Here is a 21,505-nt window from a genome sequence, read left to right as displayed (position 1 = left end):
ACCGACTCCCACATATATTGCTTATATTCAAGTGAAAAATGTATTGTAGTACAATGTGAACATCAGACACTTAATCATTTTTATGATACAATAATCAAGATATTTAGATAGAACATAATATATATTTATTGGAATACAACTTTAGAACACAAAAAACTAATAAATTGTAAATATCTAATACACTGTGTAATATAGATTACATATATAACACTATGCAATAAACTATGTAAGTGGCAAAAAACAGTTTTCAGCAAAAACATACTAAATAACATTTGTGCAGTCTATGAATTTGTTCTAAGAAATAGAATTGCCTCCATCAGATCCTCCTTCAGAGATGACCTCAGATCTTACCTAATAATTTTAAGGCCAGAGAACAACCTCTCTACACTAACTTGGGTTGGAGGCAAAGCCGTAACCACATGGGCAGCATCTCTAACAATTTCCGGGTATGAAGGAATTGCCTCATGCACAGTCAGTTTTGATGAACGGTTGAATTTTTCTATTTCTTCGAGAGCAAGTGAAACATTTTGCTGAAATATGGTTAATCTGCTTGCTATAGGAGACAGAGTGAAGTCTTTTTCCTTACGGCAATGCTTTGCCTGCTCCATGTCATCCAAATACTTGTCAAAGTCAAACGCCTCATCTGATGAGGAAGAAGATATGGCAGCAGTAGCACTGTCAGAACCCAAGTCCTCTTGCACCTGGCAGTCCTCCTGTAGGCCACTCATCCTAACTGTTACCTCAGTCAGAGCATCTTTTCCTTTAGTAAGCTGTTGATCATCAAGCAGTATATGATGACTTGGGTCCACATAAACAGCTGCCAGAAAAATTTTATTTTCCAATAGCTGTGTCTCTCTCTGTTTCATTGAAGCAGAAATGCCATCTGCGATTAGACCACCTCTTTGGGACAGGCAAAATATCAAGTTCTTCCATTCCCTTATGAAAATGCCAGGAGTTAAATCTTCAGCTTGTAATTTTTTAGTCAAGGTAAATGGGTGGTTAAGCAATTCCTTCAATTCAGCCACCTGTGTCCATTGACCTTCATTTAGGGTTACCTGAGGGTTCGCCATATCTATAAGAAACGGTTTTATTTCAAGCAATCGCTCAATCATTAAATAAGTGCTGCCCCACCGAGTGGCTTGATCGACAATTGCCCCTTTCCCAGCACGTCTCTTCAAGATGGAATCAATATTAGGGGTTCTGGCGGCAATAGCCAATTTCCTCACTTTTCCAATCAGATTTCCAGCATGTCCCTCTTGCAGACTATCTCTTATTGCCAGCTGCAGCGTGCGCACAACACAGCACATGTGATGAATATGAAAGTGTTTTGAAGCAGCTTCAACAAGATCATCTATTTCTAAAGTATAATTTATACCTGACTGGTGCTATATATATTTATATATATATATATATATATATATATATATATATATATATATATATATATATATATATATATAGCACCAGTCAGATATAAATATATACATATAGTGTTAAGGTACTGTCACACTAAGCGATATCGCTAGCAATATAGCTATAACTTGTGACGTTATAGCGATATTGCTAGCGACATCGCTGTGTCTGATACTTACCTGCGACCCGCTCCCCCGCTGGTTATCGCTGATCGCACGAGAACGTCCAGGACTGTTTCTCGTTGTCAGCTTCCTGCGGCGCTTCCTGTGGAGACGAGCGTGGAGTCGGGCAGGAGGACGCAGTATCGCCTAGTGTGACAGGTAAATAGCGACCCCCGTCCCCTGCGATGTCGCTGGTGAGATCTGCCTGTGTGGCAGCTCACTAGCGACCACTTTGCGATGTACCAGCGATCCTGACCGCGTCATATCGCTGGTCGGGATCGCTGGTACATCGCTAAGTGTGACAGTACCTTTAGTCTCTGTGCTATCTGGCTTTAATTCTTTTTCGTACAGATAAGATATGGATAGACAGATATGGATAAATGGATGGAGCAGATTTCTAATCTGCTTTTGCTATTGAAAACATTATCTATGAGCTCAAAAACCTTTCAGGTGATGCGGTTTTTTAAAAATCTGATCTGCTTTTGCAGTTGAAAAACGTATCCTCAAAAAAAAGCAGCAAAAACGCTGTGTGTGAATGTAGCCTTAGATCAGGAATAGAACAGCCATTTATAGGATATTTTATAGCTTTCCCAAATTCCTATGAAAAAATATTCAGCACATTCTGCATTCAACTACTGTACCCAATTTATTATATATTTTAGGAGTCGGTCCATTTTATACCAACTCCTCCAAAAAGAGCTCCGACTCCACAGCCCTGCTTAGATACACATTCATTTGAAATGTATATCCGCGCAGAAACTGGATGCGCAGTAAGGTTGTGTGTGTAAGGAGATAGACCGGACCGCGGGTACCTGCAAGCCGGGTTTGGAACTAGAAAGGCTGCTTCCTTTGTTCCTGGGGGGAAGCCTGAGTGGGGTGGACCTTCCCCTGCTGCAGGAGGGAAGAGGAGAGAGACAGAGCTTCCGGGCTGACCCAGAGAGGCAGGGAGGGCCAGAATAGGGCACGCAGCAGCAGAGGCATTAAAGGAAAAAGCGCGCGAAGCGAGTCAGTCTGGCGCCGGGGGGAGCAGCACAGAGAGCACTGAGCAGCGTGCCCTGCTTACCCCACCAGAGAGTACCGGTGTGGCGACGGACGGACCATATAGAAGGAGCCCCTGTCGCCTGCAGAGAGCTGTGCAGAGGAGAGCCGTGTCAGCAGAGCAGAGCCATGCAGACCCGTGCACACAGAGCAGAGTTGAGCCAGGTGTTGTAGCAGCGAGAGAGAAAAGTGCTCCATCCGGGGAGCACCAGCCCCACACAGACCAGCGACCGCTGTCGCCCACCGCGGGGACCAGAGAGACGGGCAGTGTGTGCCCAGTGGCCGACAAAGCCAGGAGCCAGACACTTCAGGATCGTGAGTACCGTGCGTGTGCCGCCTGAAAAGAGACCGGTAGCGTGACTGTAACCTACACCCTGACTGTGCTAGTAAATCTCGGCCCCAGACACTTGTGACTTGACTTGGCCTTCATATACTTGCAGAGCCACTCCGGGCTCGAACAAGACTGTGGCCCTTAACGTTATTCAGCCACTACAGTATATGGACTAGGGACAGTGGAAGGTACCGGAGACTGACCACTGTCACCAGAAAACCGGTTATTGTCATTTACTTGGCCCCACTGGAAAGGACATAGCGCCAGCCACTGGGGCGCAATTGAGTACGCAGCCGGAGCTGCAGATTTAGGACTTCCTATCACGCTTGCTACTGAACTGCCGTTAACTGTACCGTTGTACCTCACCTTGCAAAATCCGTTGTCATTTATGTTGTATAACCTTTTACCTCCCTGCGTGGAGTATTCCACTGTAAATAAACCTTGATACCGTACATATGCACACGTTGCATATATTGATGCGGATCCGCGGAATTGCATCAAATCCGCAGTGTAGAGCACAGCCAGTGTTAGTCAATGGTAAATTAAGAATTGCTGTGCACATGCTGCGGAAAAATATGCGCAGATTTGCAGTGATTTTTTTTCAGCAGTATGTAAATTCTTTTTGCGGATCTGCAGCAGTGGTTTTTAGTGTGCCACATTTTTTTTTCCTCTCTCTCCTCCTGAAAGAAAATTTACAGACAGAATCCATTCCCAGTATCACCTAACAGATTCACACAACAAAAATGCATTACAATCTGCAAAAAATCCGCATGAAATCCGCAAGCGTTTTGCCCTGTGTTTTCTGCCAAGAGATGCGGATTCTGTGCAGAAAATTCCGCAGGCTAATCTGCATTGTGTGCACATACCCCAATACTCATGGGAGCTGCCGGCCAGTCGGAGGCGAGCAGCTGACATCTGTGTGCTGGCGCACGACAGCAGAGGTGTATCTAGGTTTCTGGCACCCGGGGCAAGAACTTCCCCCAGCACATATGAAATGCGTACATATGCTGAAGAGCTGCTTATCCTATTTCAATGTTCAGAGAAAAACAGAAGCTGGAAGAGAAGCTCGTTGTCACGTGAACGCAAGTATGAAAATATATCCAATAGAAAAAAAAAAAAAAAAAAGAAGGAGGACAGCACTGCTGATCCCACTCCAGCTACACAAATCAACCCGGTGTTACCCGTAAAAGCGCCACAGCGCGAAACGGGCATCGTCACCTGCACACTCCTTTTCTTACTCTCCCGGTGAAGATATTTTAGTCGTTACCAATAAAGTGTGGAATTTCAAGATTGGTGAGTGCTACCCATTCTGTTTTTTCTGGATCTGCAAGTATGAAAATCGCAAGAGTGACGCAGCCATGTGATGACTGTTGGAACATGGAGAGCTGAATCCTGACAGTGAGAATATTACACACTGTTAGGATTGGCTACAGGGCTTCACTATATAATATGAAGGCTTGTCAAGGTTTAAGATGAAAGTCTACAGTCACTATCGGTGGCTGCAGCTCTGAATTTTTACAGTGCATGCACTAATCAAAACGGCACAAGAGCAAGCAGTAAGTACCAGATCCAAAGAAGCAGGAATTTATCAAACAAGACAAGACCCAAGGTGAAGACTGTGCAAAGAAACCTCAGAAACAGTCCAACACATGGTGGCAAGATACAAAATGCAACCCCCTGAAAATGCTAATCCAATCCTGCATCTAGAGAGCACTGCAGCTGATCTGAAACAGAAGATCTTAGATAAATTAAATACCATCAATACCAGAGATCAACTGCAAAGGCTCACATGGCTATACAACCAACAAGAACAACAGAAGTACGTACCCCTCTTGGACAAGAAGACTGGAGACAAAGATCAAGGTAGGGAAGGGAAGTCAGCCAACTAAGAGAAATACAGAAGGGTGTAAAGATCAAAAATAAGACCAAGCTGGACAAGTAAAAAGGCCTGACCCCATCTAAGTCCTAAAGACTGCTAAACAAAGGCTCATAGAACTCGCTGCAAGACTAGGGAGATACACTAGAGAAGCTGAGGCCAAGAAGATAAATGCCCTGTTCTCCAAAGAACCATCCAAGGAGTATTCCCAACTACAGATTAACAGCACAAAGAGACGCAAAGGAGAGCCAGGCTGAAGTTTTCCAAAGACCATAAGGATTGGACCATAGAGGACTGGAGTAAGGTAATCTTCTCTGATGAGCATAGCTTTCAGTTTTGCCAAACACCTGGTCATCTAATGGTTAGACGGAGACCTGGAGAGGCGTACAAGCCACAGTGTCTTGCACCCACTATGAAATTTGGTGGAGGATCGGTGATGATCTGGGGATGCTTCAGCAAGGCTGGAATTGGGCAGGTTAATCTTTGCGAAGTACATATGAATCAAGCCGCATACAAGGTTATCCTGGAAAAAAACAGTTGATTCCTTCTGCTCAGGCAATGTTCCCCAACTCTGAGGACTGGTTTTTCCAGCAGGACAATGCGTCATGCCACACAGCTAGGTCAATCAATGTGTAGATGAAGGACCACCACATCAAATCCCTGTCATGACCAGCCCAATCTCCAGACCTGAACCCCAATGAAAACCTCTGGAATGTAATCAAGAGGAAGATGGATAGTCGCAGGATGCAGAGCAGAGCGCAGAGCCAAGTCGCAGGATGCAGAGCAGAGCGCAGAGCCAAGTCGCAGGATGCAGAGCAGAGCGAGGAGCCAAGTCGCAGGATGCAGAGCAGAGCGAGGAGCCAAGTCGCAGGATGCAGAGCAGAGCGAGGAGCCAAGTCGCAGGATGCAGAGCAGAGCGAGGAGCCAAGTCGCAGGATGCAGAGCAGAGCGAGGAGCCAAGTCGCAGGATGCAGAGCAGAGCGAGGAGCCAAGTCGCAGGATGCAGAGCAGAGCGAGGAGCCAAGTCGCAGGATGCAGAGCAGAGCGAGGAGCCAAGTCGCAGGATGCAGAGCAGAGCGAGGAGCCAAGTCGCAGGATGCAGAGCAGAGCGAGGAGCCAAGTCGCAGGATGCAGAGCAGAGCGAGGAGCCAAGTCGCAGGATGCAGAGCAGAGCGAGGAGCCAAGTCGCAGGATGCAGAGCAGAGCGAGGAGCCAAGTCGCAGGATGCAGAGCAGAGCGAGGAGCCAAGTCGCAGGATGCAGAGCAGAGCGAGGAGCCAAGTCGCAGGATGCAGAGCAGAGCGAGGAGCCAAGTCGCAGGATGCAGAGCAGAGCGAGGAGCCAAGTCGCAGGATGCAGAGCAGAGCGAGGAGCCAAGTCGCAGGATGCAGAGCAGAGCGAGGAGCCAAGTCGCAGGATGCAGAGCAGAGCGAGGAGCCAAGTCGCAGGATGCAGAGCAGAGCGAGGAGCCAAGTCGCAGGATGCAGAGCAGAGCGAGGAGCCAAGTCGCAGGATGCAGAGCGAGGAGCCAAGTCGCAGGATGCAGAGCGAGGAGCCAAGTCGCAGGATGCAGAGCGAGGAGCCAAGTCGCAGGATGCAGAGCAGAGCGAGGAGCCAAGTCGCAGGATGCAGAGCAGAGCGAGGAGCCAAGTCGCAGGATGCAGAGCAGAGCGAGGAGCCAAGTCGCAGGATGCAGAGCAGAGCGAGGAGCCAAGTCGCAGGATGCAGAGCAGAGCGAGGAGCCAAGTCGCAGGATGCAGAGCAGAGCGAGGAGCCAAGTCGCAGGATGCAGAGCAGAGCGAGGAGCCAAGTCGCAGGATGCAGAGCAGAGCGAGGAGCCAAATCGCAGGATGCAGAGCAGAGCGAGGAGCCAAGTCGCAGGATGCAGAGCAGAGCGAGGAGCCAAGTCGCAGGATGCAGAGCAGAGCGAGGAGCCAAGTCGCAGGATGCAGAGCAGAGCGAGGAGCCAAGTCGCAGGATGCAGAGCAGAGCGAGGAGCCAAGTCGCAGGATGCAGAGCAGAGCGAGGAGCCAAGTCGCAGGATGCAGAGCAGAGCGAGGAGCCAAGTCGCAGGATGCAGAGCAGAGTGAAGAGCCAAGTCACAGGATGCAGAGCAGAGTGCAGAGTCAAGTTGCAGGATGCAGAGCGCAGAGCCAAGTCGCAGGATGCAGAGCGCAGAGTCAAGTTGCAGGATGCAGAGCAGAGTGCAAAGCCAATTCGTAGGATGCAGAGACCACAAGCAAACATCAGGGCTGTGGAGTCGGAGTCATGGAGTCGGTGCTCATTTTGGTGGAGTCGGAATAAAATGGACCGACTCCTAAAATATATAATAAATTGGGTACATTAGTTCAATGCAGAATGTGCTGAATATTTTTTCATAGGAATTTGGGAAAGTTATAAAATATCCTATAAATGGCTGTTCTATTCCTGATCTAAGGCTACATTCACACACAGCGTTTTTGCTGCGTTTTTTTGAGGATACGTTTTTCAGCTGCAAAAGCAGATCAGCTTTTTAAAGAACCGCATCACCTGAAAGGTTTTTGAGATCATAGATAATGTTTTTAATAGCGAAAGCAGATTCGAAATCTGCTTTATCCATCCATTTATCCATATCTGTCTATCCATATCTTATCTGTACCAAAAAGAATGAAAGCCGGGTAGCACACAGACTAACACTTTTTTTTTTTTTAGCACCAGTCAGGTACACCTCATACAGTCATGGCCAAAAGTATTGACACCCCTGCAATTCTGTCAGATAATACTCAGTTTCTTCCTGAAAATGATTGCAAACACAAATTCTTTGGTATTATTATCATCATTTAATTTGTCTTAAATGAAAAAACACAAAAAGAATTGTCCTAAAGCCAAATTGGATATAATTCCACACCAAACATAAAAAAGAGGGTGGACAAAAGTATTGGCACTGTTCGAAAAATCCTGTGATGCTTCTCTAATTTGTGTAATTAACAGCACCTGTAACTTACCTGTGGCACCTAACAGGTGTTGGCAATAACTAAATCACACTTGCAGCCAGTTGACATGGATTAAAGTTGACTCAACCTCTGTCCTGTGTCCTTGTGTGTACCACATTGAGCATGGAGAAAAGAAAGAAGACCAAAGAACTGTCTGAGGACTTGAGAAACCAAATTGTGAGGAAGCATGAGCAATCTCAAGGCTACAAGTCCATCTCCAAAGACCTGAATGTTCCTGTGTCTACCGTGCGCAGTGTCATCAAGAAGTTTAAAGCCCATGGCACTGTGGCTAACCTCCCTAGATGTGGACGGAAAAGAAAAATTGACAAGAGATTTCAACGCAAGATTGTGCGGATGTTGGATAAAGAACCTCGACTAACATCCAAACAAGTTCAAGCTGCCCTGCAGTCCGAGGGTACAACAGTGCCAACCCGTACTATCCGTCGGCATCTGAATGAAAAGGGACTGTATGGTAGGAGACCCAGGAAGACCCCACTTCTTACCCCGAGACATAAAAAAGCCAGGCTGGAGTTTGCCAAAACTTACGTGAAAAAGCCTAAAACATTTTGGAAGAATGTTCTTTGGTCAGATGAGACAAAAGTAGAGCTTTTAGGGCAAAAGCATCAACATAGAGTTTACAGGAGAAAAAAGAGGCATTCAAAGAAAAGAACACGGTCCCTACAGTCAAACATGGCGGAGGTTCCCTGATGTTTTGGGGTTGCTTTGCTGCCTCTGGCACTGGACTGCTTGACCGTGTGCATGGCATTATGAAGTCAGAAGACTACCAACAAATTTTGCAGCATAATTTAGGGCCCAGTGTGAGAAAGCTGGGTCTACCTCAGAGGTCATGGGTCTTCCAGCAGGACAATCACCCAAAACACACTTCAAAAAGCACTAGAAAATGGTTTGAGAGAAAGCACTGGAGACTTCTAAGGTGGCCAGCAATGAGTCCAGACCTGAATCCCATAGAACACCTGTGGAGAGATCTAAAAATGGCAGTTTGGAGAAGGCACCCTTCAAATATCAGGGGCCTGGAGTAGTTTGCCAAAGAAGAAGGATCTAATATTCCAGCAGAGCATTATAAGAAACTCATTGATGGTTACCGGAAGCGGTTGGTTGCAGTTATTTTGGCTAAAGGTTGTGCAACCAAGTATTAGGCTGAGGGTGCCAATACTTTTGTCCGGCCCATTTTTGGAGTTTTGTGTGAAATGATCAATGTTTTGCTTTTTGCTTCATTCTCGTTTGTGTTTTTTCATTTAAGACAAATTAAATGAAGATAATAATACCAAAGAATTTGTGTTTGCAATCATTTTCAGGAAGAAACTGAGTATTATCTGACAGAATTGCAGGGGTGTCAATACTTTTGGCCATGACTGTAGCTGCCCAAAAGGACGCCCAGGACAGACATTGCTCATCTACTCTAACACATCAACATCAATTGATAGTTGGAATAAATAGACTGCATTCACCACATCTTAAGGTGCAGGCTTTATTTTCAAGTGTAGGGGTGTGCAGTATGAGGTTCTGCAGCAGCTGAGGTGTGCAGTATGAGTTTCTGCGGAACAGTATGAGATTCTCCCCCCCCCCCCTAGTTTTGATCCTGGCTACGCCCATGGTGTGAGTGTAGCCTGAGGATCTAGCTTTGACTTAGCTGAGATAAGTCAGTGATGCACTCCAGCACCAGTGAAGCTTCTCCCCTACAGACAAGGGTACAAAGTAAACACATTCATAAAGAAGGCCTGCACACATCTCAGAAGAATTGCTAGAGTGAACAGGATAACAAGATTAAGGTAATTACTTCTTAAAGCATATTTAAACTTTCAATAAACTGTGCATAAATCAATAGTCCAGGATACTGTAATCTCTCTCTGTATGCTTGTTTGTTTTTTCTTTGAGCGCATATACTTTAGGGAAGCTAGCTTTTATACAATATACATACAATATACAGGGAAAATACAGCAACAGGATTGATGAGGACTTATATGAGGACTTGTATAGGGTATAGAAGACAAAACATCAAGTTATTAGCTCTGTTATATCAGTTTTTTTGTACCTGGAGTATGATACACAACAAACTTGCTCCCTCCCTCTTCATAGACTGTGAAGCATTTAGTGAGCTGTACCCTAAGAAAAGCCTTGGAAATTCAAAGTAAAGCTATCTAATAACATATTTTACAAACTGTATATTTGTCATCTGTACTATTCATTTATGCAAAGTTTATTTTATTTCTATCTAAAATTATAGAAAGGGCAAAGTATATATTTGACACACTGTTGATTCCCACCTACAAAGAAAGGAGAGGTCTGAAATTTTTAATCATAGGTACACTTCAACTGAGAAAAACAGAATCTACAGGAAAGGTCTGACCTCTGTAATTGCAAACAAAGGTTTCTGTACCAAATATTAAGTTCTGTTTTTCTATTGTATCAAATACGTATTTCATTCAATAAAATGCATATTATTTAAATCATACAATGTGATTTTCTGTATTTTTTTTAGTCTGTCTCTCGCAGGTGAAGTGTACAATTGCAGACCTCTCCATTCTTTGTAGGTGGGAAAACTTGCAAAATTGTCAGTGTATCAAATCCTTATTTTCCCCACTGTACATGGTTCCCTGTTCTTGCTGGAATTATAATATACATTATTTTATAGGACAAAATTATTTTGAGAGTGAATTTACATGATTACAAAATGTCCAAGAAGCTCCCCATGAAGTCAGCTGTATTTGAGCATTTCAATGTATGACGACAAGTGACCCAGAGGAAAACAAATGGTGTGATGCTAAAATCAGTGCATACTCAGGCAGTGATAAAAATGCCCCTACAAGAGCTTCAAATCTAAAAAGACATTTACAACGCTTCCACCCAGAAGTTTTCAAAGCTGTGACTGAGAAAGATAACAGCAGCACCTAGAAACCAGCGCCCAGCACTTCCTGCCAAGCAAAGGAGGAGGAATGAGCATCTCAAACATCATTAACAAGATATTTTGTAAGTGACAGTTACTGTAACAATGACAGCAGATATGTTTAAAAGGCAGCTCATACAGCTTGTTGTGAAGGACGGTGTACCATTATCATTATTTGCACGGCCAGCTTTTACAGCTCTTAATGGAGAAATGGCCCGCAAACTTGGTGTTTCTTTGGAAAGAGAAAGTATTAGAAAATTAGTGATTGAAGAAGCCCTTAAACAAAAGGAAGATCTTAAAAAGAGTCTCAAAAGACGCTTCATGTTTCTTAAAATGGATGCCTGCACAAGTCACAGAGTGAACTATTTTGACATCAATGTTCGATGTTTGTGACAACAAACAAATTGTTACCAACACGCTGGCAGTAAAAGATATTAAAGCTCATCACAGCAGCCAGTTTCTCCAGGTCTTAGTGGACAAAGTTCTGCAAGATTACGAACTCAAAAAAAGAACAGGTTCTTGCTATGGTAACGGACAATGCTTCAAACATAAGTACAATTACACTGATGAATGAGAATAATGAACAACAGCTAGAAGAAAATTTAGGATTCAGTATGTTTGAGATGGAAGGCCACAGTACTGTTCATGTAACTGGGGAACAAACAGATATTACAACAGAAGAACAGCAAAATTATACTGTAGAAATAGATGATCTTGTTGAAGCTGCTTCAAAACTTTCATATTCATCACATGCGCTGTGTTGTGCACACGCTGCAGCTGGCAATAAGAGATAGTCTGCAAGAGGGACATGCTGGAAATCTGACTGGAAGAGCGAGGAAATTGGTTATTGCCGCCAGAACCCCGAAAATTGATTCCATCTTGAAGAGACGTGCTGGGAAAGAAGCAATTGTCGATCAAGCCACTCGGTGGGGCAGCACTTATTTAATGATTGAGCGATTGCTTGAAATAAAACCGTTTCTTATAGATATGGAGAACCCTCAGGTAACCCTAAATGAAGGTCAATGGACACAGGTGGCTGAATTGAAGGAATTGCTTAATCACCCATTTACCGTGACTAAAAACTACAAGCTGAGGATTTAACTCCTGGCATTTTCATAAGGGAGTGGAATAACTTGCCATTTTGCCTGTCCCAAGGAGGAGGTTTAATTGCAGATGGCATTTCTGCTTCAATCAAACGGAGAGAGACACAGCTATTGGAAAATAATTTTTTTCTGGCAGCACTTTTTGTGGACCCAAGTCATCGTACACTGCTTGATGATCAACAGCTTACTAAAGGAAAAGTAGTAAATCATTCAACTGCTAAAATTAGCTCAAAAATTACAACAGATATCCACCATCTGGTAGCTCAATTGAAGCCCCAAAAACATATAAGCATAAAGCCAAAAGTGCTAAAAAATCATGGGTGGCTATACTGAGCTACTGTGGTTGCAAAGCAATATGCACTCTGGGATATTTTAATCATTCAGGCTTACAACTTTTTTTGTGTCAATTAGTTTTGTGAGTGCCATGTCACTTGCCATGCAGCAATATGTGTAAACTTTGAGGAGTTAGTATGTCACCTTCTTTTTGTTCCTGTACTCTTTTCTATCTATGCAAATATTTTTATATTGGATAATTAATAAAACATGATTTTTTAGCACTTTTGGCTTTATGCTTATTGCTTATATGTTTTTGGGGCTTCAGTTGAGCTACCAGATGGTGGATCTCTAAAGGAAAAGAAGTTCTGACTGAGATAGCAGTTAGGATGAGTGGCCTACAGGAGGACTGTCAGGCGCAAACATTCCTTTATACCCGGAAATTGTTAGAGATGTTGCCCATGTGGTTACGGCTTTGCCTCCAACCCAAGTTAGTGTAGAGAGGTTGTTCTATGGCCTTAAAATTATTAGGTCAGATTTGAGGTAATCTATGAAGGAGGATCTGATGGAGGCAATTCTATTTCTTAGAACAAATTCATAGACTGCACAAATGTTATTTAGTATGTTTTTGTTGAAAACTGTTTTTTGCCACTTACATAGTTTATTACATAGTGAATATACACTCACTGGCCACTTTATTAGGTACACCTGTCCAACTGTGTGTTAAGACTTAATTTCTAATCAGCCAATCACATGGCGGCAACTCAGTGCATTTAGGCATGTAGACATGGTCAAGACAATCTCCTGCAGTTCAAACCGAGCATCAGTATGGGGAAGAAAGGTGATTTGAGTGCCTTTGAACGTGGCATGATTGTTGGTGCCAGAAGGGCTGGTCTGAGAATTTCAGAAACTGCTGATCTACTGGGATTTTCACGCACAACCATCTCTAGGGTTTACAGAGAATGGTCCGAAAAAGAAAAAAAATCCAGTGAGCGGCAGTTCTGTGGCCGGAAATGCCATGTTGATGCCAGAGGTCAGAGGAGAATGGGCAGACTGGTTCGAGCTGATAGAAAGGCAACAGTGACTCAAATTGCCACCCGTTACAACCAAGGTAGGCAGAAGAGCATCTCTGAACGCACAGTGCGTCGAACTTTGAGGCAGATGGGCTACAGCAGCAGAAGACCACACTGGGTACCACTCCTCTCAGCTAAGAACAGGAAACTGAGGCTACAATTTGCACAAGCTCATCGAAATTGGACAGTAGAAGATTGGAAAAACGTTGCCTGGTCTGATGAGTCTCGATTTCTGCTGCGACATTCGGATGGTAGGGTCAGAATTTGGCGTAAACAACATGAAAGCATGGATCCATCCTGCCTTGTATCAACGGTTCAGGCTGGTGGTGGTGGTGTCATGGTGTGGGGAATTTTTTCTGGGCACTCTTTGGGCCCCTTGGTACCAATTGAGCATCGTTGCAACGCCACAGCCTACCTGAGTATTGTTGCTGACCATGTCCATCCCTTTATGACCACAATGTACCCAACATCTGATGGCTACTTTCAGCAGGATAATGCGCCATGTCATAAAGCTCGAATCATCTCAGATTGGTTTCTTGAACATGACAATGAGTTTACTGTACTCAAATGGCCTCCTCAGTCACCAGATCTCAATCCAATAGAGCATCTTTGGGATGTGGTGGAACGGGAGATTCGCATCAGGGATGTGCAGCCGACAAATCTGCGCCAACTGTGTGATGCCATCATGTCAATATGGTCCAAAATCTCTGAGGAATGCTTCCAGCACCTTGTTGAATCTCTGCCACGAAGAATTGAGGCAGTTCTGAAGGCAAAAGGGGGTCCAACCCCTTACTAGCATGGTGTACCTAATAAAGTGGCCAGTGAGTGTATATAGGGGTTGGACAAAATAACCGAAACACCTGGAAACATCAACAAAAGTTAGTTTAATATGGTGTAGGTCAACCTTTTGTGGCGATTACAGCCTCAATTCACCGAGGTATGGATTCATACAAGGTGTGAATTGTTTCCAAACGAATTTTAGCCCATTCTTCAGTTAAAACACCCTCCAGTTCTTTGAGCGACGATGCCGTCGGAAGTAGACGTCTAACTTGAATCTCTAAATTCAACCATAAATGCTCAATAATGTTGAGGTCTGGGGATTGTGGGGGCCAGATGAGATGCTCAACTTCATTGGAATGTTCCTCGTGCCATGCTTTAACGATTCTAGCTGTATGAATTGGTGCATTATCATCCTGAAAGATGGCGTTCCCCTCCGGGAACAGTGCTTGAACCATAGGATGCACTTGGTCGCCCAAAATGCCTAAATAATCGCGGCTGTTAATTCTTCCATGAAGGGATATCATTGGCCCGGCGGATCTCCACGAAATAGCACCCCAGATAATCACAGAACCTCAGCCATGTTTTACAGTTGGGAGAAGGCAGCCTGGATGGAATGCTTCTTTCGGTTGTCTCCAAACGTACACTCGGCCGGAAATAGGGTAAACAATGATTAGTCTGAGAATATCACGTTTCCACTGCTCGAGGGACCAATTCTGGAGGTTTCTACACCACTCTAAACGCTTGGAAACATTTGTCATTGAGAGCAGATTTGTGCAGCTCCTGATGAACAGTTTTCGTGGAAACTGGGTTCTGTAGGTGTTCAATGAGCTCAGCAGTGATTTTCGGAGCCGTGGTCTTGCGATCCTCTCTCACAACACACATTAGAGTCCGACGGTCTCTCTCAGTCAACTTCAACTTTCGGCCGGACCTGTGCTTTGCTGCGGACATTTTTCCTTCTCTTTCAAACGCAGTCATTACTTTGTAGACAGTACCTCTTGGCACGCCAAGCATTCGGGCACTTTCTGCTACACTAGCGCCTGCCATACGAGCACCAACAATTTGGCCTCTTTGAAAATCCGAGAGGTCTGCCATTGGTATCAGGTTCTCATCAATGTTCCTACAATTCTGCAAAACAAACAGTTAATTTACATACACATATCACAAATAATCAACTACAAAACATTACCATATGTCACGGTTTGCATGTTTATAACATTTTCGAAGATTATGATGCCAAAATGTTAGGTGTTTCCATTATTTTGTCCAACCCCTGTATGTGTGTGTATATGTATATTACATAGTGTATTACATATTTACAATTTATTACAGTTTTTTGTGTTCTAAAGTTGTATTCCAAAAAATATATTATGTTCTATCTAAATATCTTGATTGTATCATAAAAATGATGTTCACATTGTACTACAATAAATTTTTCACTTAAATATAAGCAATATATGTGGGAGTCGGTGTAAGGGAAATTGAGGAGTCGGAGTCGCAGGTTTGGCTTACCGACTCCACAGCCCTGGGAAACACACAGTGGGATAGGAAAGGCAGCAGACAGGGATACAAACAGACACAGGTAAAGGACTCAGTTCAGACAAGGTCAGGTGTGGGATAAGGTACAGGAATAGGACACAGTACAGACAAGGATGGACACGGAAACAAATGAAGGACAAGGATTCAGGCATGAGTATACAACCCTCAGGGAGGAGGGAACACAAGACACATATAGCACACTAAAAGGTCTGGGAATGCAGCCCCCCGAGAAGGCAGAAAACAGAGACAGGACCTGGCAACTCAGCAGCAAGGCAATGACTGAGAGAAATCGTTGCTCAGGCATCCTCCAATGGGCGCGGATGCCCTAAGTACCTGAGGCCTCTTGGCAATTGGATGGGGACACCTTAGGGAGGTGCACACTGACCCTATAAGAAACACGAAGTGCTAGGGCCACCTCCCTAAGCAAACAGCCAGGAAGCATGAAGCCAGCAAGCAGGAGACATGAGGTTTCACAGCAAGGAGCAGGCACAGAACAGAAAACACAGCATGGCCCAGAGTAGTGAGCAAGTTAGTGTGTAAGGCAGGTGGGGGATGGGAGGCCATGCAGCGTTGCCAGCAGGGTTGTTACATAAAATTTAATGCTTGGAAACTCGAAGACATGTTGTCAGTAGATTATAGACTAAAAGAGCAATTTACATTTTACTCAAAACTATACCTATAAAGAGAAAAATCAGACAAACTGAAAATTTAGCAGTGGTCTTCAATTTCTGAAGCCTTTTATAGTGTCTGAATGACCCAAATAGCTATTTCACCACCTAATGCACGCAGCTTTTCATGGTGGTGAAAGATCTAAAACATACATTAAGCCTTCAAGGAGAAGGAATGTCAGCACTCACCCGGTCTGCAGGTAAATCAGTCCATTTTTATTTTCTTAATATCCTGGACAATATCATTAAGTGCAGTAGTGGTAATATTGCAAACGCAGAAAAAAAACAAACCATGAGACATGGTGGACAACGACCATTACACATTTCACTAGCACTTCTACAGGTCCATCAAATGGGTGAGTGCTAATTTATACACACATATGTATATATTTATATCACACACATTCGGATATAATACACATGAGTTAAAGGATGTAGGAGTGTGTGTGTGTGTGTGTGTATTTATGTATGTGCATATATCTGAACGTGTATAATATAAATATATATGTATAGCTGGGTGTGTATATACACATGCGTATTTATGATATTAAAAAGCTCATCCTCAATGTTGGGTTGTCAGGCAGCAAGTCCTTGCAGCCGGTCTGTCCCAGATTAGCATAATGGGGACATGGAGACACGGCCTTATTAATCAGATTTTCATATCAGTAGATGGAGAGTGACCAGCAGGGAGCGACTCTACAAGTGAAATTCCCTCCTAACTTTGTTCAGAGGACCAATAAATTCCCTTTTAATTCTCTTAAAGGGATCCCGACGCCATCTTTTTCTTTTCCGGCTCTATTCATACTGAGGTCTTATAAGAACAACAACTCCCATCATCACTCACCACTTTAAGGTAAAGTCAACAAAATCTGCAGAAAACTTGTCTGCGGGCAGCTGTGGAGACGGCTCCTCTACCACCTGTTTGAGCGCCTGCCTTTTACAGGCTTGGACATCATGCTAAGCTCTACCTACCTAAAATGGCAGCAAATAGCTGTGAGCACTTACGTGGATCTATACAAAAGCTTTACAAAAAGGTGAAAGGAGGCGAGCGCTCAGTCAGGAAGTGGTCATGAGAACATCTACCAAGTAACCCTTTTTTACTTTGTTAGGCCGGTTTCACATTTGCGCTTTATAGCGCAGCGACGGCCTGCGCACGGCCGCTGCTAAGCCCCGCCCCCTGCCGGTCATCGCCGCCTACTAGCGCACATGGACGCTTGCGATCTGCGCACCCTATCTTTAGCATAGGGTGCGCAGATCGTGCGCTAGCAGGATTTTGCCGTGCGCTGCGTACTTTTGAAGGTGCGCCCATGTGCGCCGAACGCACCATGTTGCATTTCGGCGCGCACGGCGCACCTTCAAAAGTGCGCAGCGCACGGCAAAATCCTGCTAGCGCACGGCCAGCGCACGATCTGCGCACCCTATGCTAAAGATAGGCTGCGCAGATCGCAAGCGTCCATTTGCGCTAGTAGGCAGCCATGACCGGAAGGGGCGGGCAGGGAGCCGGCAGGGGGCAGGGCTTAGCGGCGGCCGTGTGCAGGCCGTCACTGCGCTATAAAGCGCAAATGTGAAACCGGCCTTAGAATCTAAATCTATTAGAAAATTGCAGAATGCTAAAAAAAAAAAAAAAAAATCTGCAAAATTATTCTAGAAGGGCGACTTACCTCTATGGATCACAGAGAGTTTACTGTGTAGATGCTCCAACGCTCGAACGATCTGTAGGGAGAAAAAAAAGGAATGAAAGATTAATAAAAGCGTGTCTTGTTACACTAATGAAGACGAGCACTGGCACTGAAGAGGCCATCATGTGAAAGTGACATGCGCCTTAGTTCCCTTCCCATCAATCAGAAGCACCAATATGGCTGATGCGAGCAGTGTAGCTATGGGGCTTCACTGGAGTACCAAGATGGCAGTGACAGGGAAGGGAGTGTTCAGGAGGAGGGCCCTGGATGCTGTGACAAGCCATCACGTCCTCCAACTCCCTCTGCTGATGAGCTGCCACATCATCCAAAGCCCTGCCCTACTGCTTAGTGACCCCTTCCACCATCACTGCCATCTAGGTACTATTGAATCAGAGACTGCTCCACAAACAGGAGAAGCCAGCTATATTATATAGATGACACGTGCCTTTAACAGCAGCTGTTGGCAAGCCCACCGATCACTGCCGTTGACCTCTTAAACGATGTTGTCAAATCGCTGACAGCTTCTTTAAGCTGCTGGGTTGCTATGAAAGATGGGGGGCAACTGAACACCCATGTGTCCATTATGATATGCCCAGCCTGTGGGTGAACACCATAGAGGACATTCATTTTTAGTACATACAGCGATGCTGTGGTATAAAATAGAAGCAAACAGACGATTGCAGGTTCAAGTTCCCCAAGTTTTTTTTCATGAAGCCAACATTAAATGATTCAGAAATACACTCTATACATTGTTAATGTGGTAAATGTGTATTCTAGCTGCAAACGTCTGGTTTGTAATGCAATAAGTTCACAGGTGTATAGAGGCCCATTTCCAACAACCATCACTCCAGTGTTCTTATCGTACTTTGTGTTTTCTAACTGTGTAAGAAGGCTAATGGTTGGTTAGAATACCCATGAAAACCCTTGTGCAAGTATGTTAGCACAGCTGAAAACAGTTTGGCTGATTTGAGAAGCTATAAACCTGACCTTCCTTTGAGCTGGTTGAGAATCTGAAGCATTACATTTGTTGGTTACATTAAACTCTCAAAATTGCCAGAAAAAAAAGAGCTTTCATGTGAAACTCGACAGTTTATTCGTATTCTTAGAAATGAAGGCTATTCCATGCGAAAAATTGCCAAGAAACTGAAGATTTCCTACAACGGCGTGTACTACTCCCTTCAGCGGAGAGCACAAACAGGCTCTAACCAGAGTAGAAAGAGAAGTGGGAGGCCTCGCTGCACAACTGAGCAACAAGACAAGTACATTAGAGTCTGTAGTTTAAGAAATCGACTCCTCACAGGTCCTCAACTGGCAGCTTCATTAAATAGTACACGCAAAACGTCACTGTCAATGTCTACAGCAGGGTTCCCCAACTCCAGTCCTCAAAGCCCACCAACAGGTCATGTTTTCAGGAATTCTCTTGTATTGTACATGTGATGCAATTATCACCTGGGCAATACTAAGGAAATCCTGAGAACATGACCTGTTGGTGGGCCTTGAGGACTGGAGTTGGGGAACCCTGGTCTACAGTGAAGAGGCGACTCCGGGATGCTGGCCTTCAGGGCAGAGTGGCAAAGGAAAAGCCATATCTGAGACTGGCTAATAAAAGGAAAAGATTAATATGGGCAAAAGAACACAGACATTGTACAGAGGAAGATTGGAAAAAAGTGTTACGGACAGACAAATCCAAGTTTGAAGTGTTTGGATCGCACACACTGAAAAGATGCTGGAAGAGTGCCTGACGCCATCTGTCAAGCATGGTGGAGGTAATGTGATTGTCTGGGGTTGCTTTGGTGCTGGTAAAGTGGGAGATTTGTACAAGGTAAAAAGGATTTAGAATAAGGAAGGCTATCACTCCATTTTCCAACCCCATGCCATACCCTCTGTGGACAGCGTTTGATTGGAGGCAATTTCATCCTACAACAGGTCAATGACCCAAAGCACACCTCCAAATTATGCAAAAACTATTTAGGGAAGAAGCAGGCAGCTGGTATTCTATCTTTAATGGAGTGGCCAGCGCAGTCACCAGATCTCAACCCCATTGAGCTGTTGTGGGAGCAGCTTGACTGTATGGTACACAAAAAATGCCCATCAAGCCAAACCATCTTGTGGGAGGGGCTTCTGGAAGCATGGGGTTAAATTTCTCCAGATTACCTCAGCAAATTACCGTATTTTTCGCTTTATAAGACGCACCTGATTATAAGACGCACCCAGGTTTTAGAGGAGGAAAATAAGAAAAAAAATATTTTGAGTCAAATAATGTGCAAAAACCTTGTGGTGATACACTGCTATGGGTGATCTGTGGTGATGCACTACTATGGGGGATCTGTGGTGATGCACTGCTATGGGGGATCTGTGGATGACGCACTGCTATGGGGGATCTGTGGATGACGCACTGTTATGGGGATCTGTGGATGACGCACTGTTATGGGGATCTGTGGATGACGCACTGTTATGGGGATCTGTGGATGACGCACTGTTATGGGGATCTGTGGATGACGCACTGTTATGGGGATCTGTGGATGACGCACTGTTATGGGGATCTGTGGATGACGCACTGTTATGGGGATCTGTGGATGACGCACTGTTATGGGGATCTGTGGATGACGCACTGTTATGGGGATCTGTGGATGACGCACTGTTATGGGGATCTGTGGATGACGCACTGTTATGGGGATCTGTGGATGACGCACTGTTATGGGGATCTGTGGATGACGCACTGTTATGGGGATCTGTGGATGACGCACTGTTATGGGGATCTGTGGATGACGCACTGTTATGGGGATCTGTGGATGACGCACTGTTATGGGGATCTGTGGATGACGCACTGTTATGGGGATCTGTGGATGACGCACTGTTATGGGGATCTGTGGATGACGCACTGTTATGGGGATCTGTGGATGACGCACTGTTATGGGGATCTGTGGATGACGCACTGTTATGGGGATCTGTGGATGACGCACTGTTATGGGGATCTGTGGATGACGCACTATTATAGGGATCTGTGAATCACAATACAGTGTGTGGTGTGTGTAGTACCATATATTGTGACTACCACCCCCCTCATCCATAGGAATACACCTATGTACTGTATACATGGGCGTATTCTGAAAGATGAGGGAGGTGGTAGTCACAGTTGCAATAAACACTTTGGGCACTATCCCTATTTACACCAAAATATGGCTACAACCCCATCATCCATCAGAATACATCCATTGATAGAGTATACGGTATTCTGAAAGATGATGGGGGTTGTACTTCCCTTCAATGTGTGCACTGCCTCACCTCTCCCAAGGATCTCGGAATAATGTGTGCACTGTGGTAAAAGAAATTGCTACTATACATTTTGCAGGGATAGATACCTGATTGGTGGAGGCAGCTCAGCAACAGTTCCCTCCACCAATCAATATCCATCACTGCAAACAAGGAGGAGGAGAAACACGCTTCTCTCCCTCCTCTGCTTTAGGTCTCCGTGTGCAGCGGAGCCTCCTGTTGCTGCAGTGACAGAGCTCCATCTGCGCATGTGCCGGTTCGGCGGCCATTTTCTTGTAGTCCTGCAGACACAGGCTGTGATACCGGTATTCCATCGGAAACCGGAAACTTACAGCCTGTTCCCGGAAGTGTCATGGCGCCGCCAGTGCACTATGCCGCCCGCGCACCGCCGTTTAACCGGATCGATACCCCGAGCTCCAGGCCTG

General features: G+C 44.9%; 1 protein-coding gene across 2 annotated transcripts in view; it reads right to left on the bottom strand.

Annotated features, from left to right (window-relative positions):
- Window positions 1-21,505, bottom strand: part of MAP2K6 (mitogen-activated protein kinase kinase 6) — a 152,056-nt gene that overhangs the window by 42,528 nt on the left and 88,023 nt on the right. For both annotated transcript variants that reach the window (XM_073559978.1, XM_073559972.1), the window contains exon 7: window positions 17,790-17,841. In XM_073559978.1, coding sequence (XP_073416079.1) covers window positions 17,790-17,841 — 52 coding nt within the window. The remainder of the gene's footprint in view (window positions 1-17,789; window positions 17,842-21,505) is intronic.

Source organism: Dendrobates tinctorius, unplaced genomic scaffold (assembly GCF_039654945.1).
Source record: "Dendrobates tinctorius isolate UK_male_01 unplaced genomic scaffold, ASM3965494v1 ptg000014l, whole genome shotgun sequence".
NCBI lineage: Eukaryota > Metazoa > Chordata > Amphibia > Anura > Dendrobatidae > Dendrobates > Dendrobates tinctorius.
The sequence above is the reverse complement of the archived record's forward strand: the minus strand, read 5'-3'. Positions and strand labels throughout refer to the sequence as shown.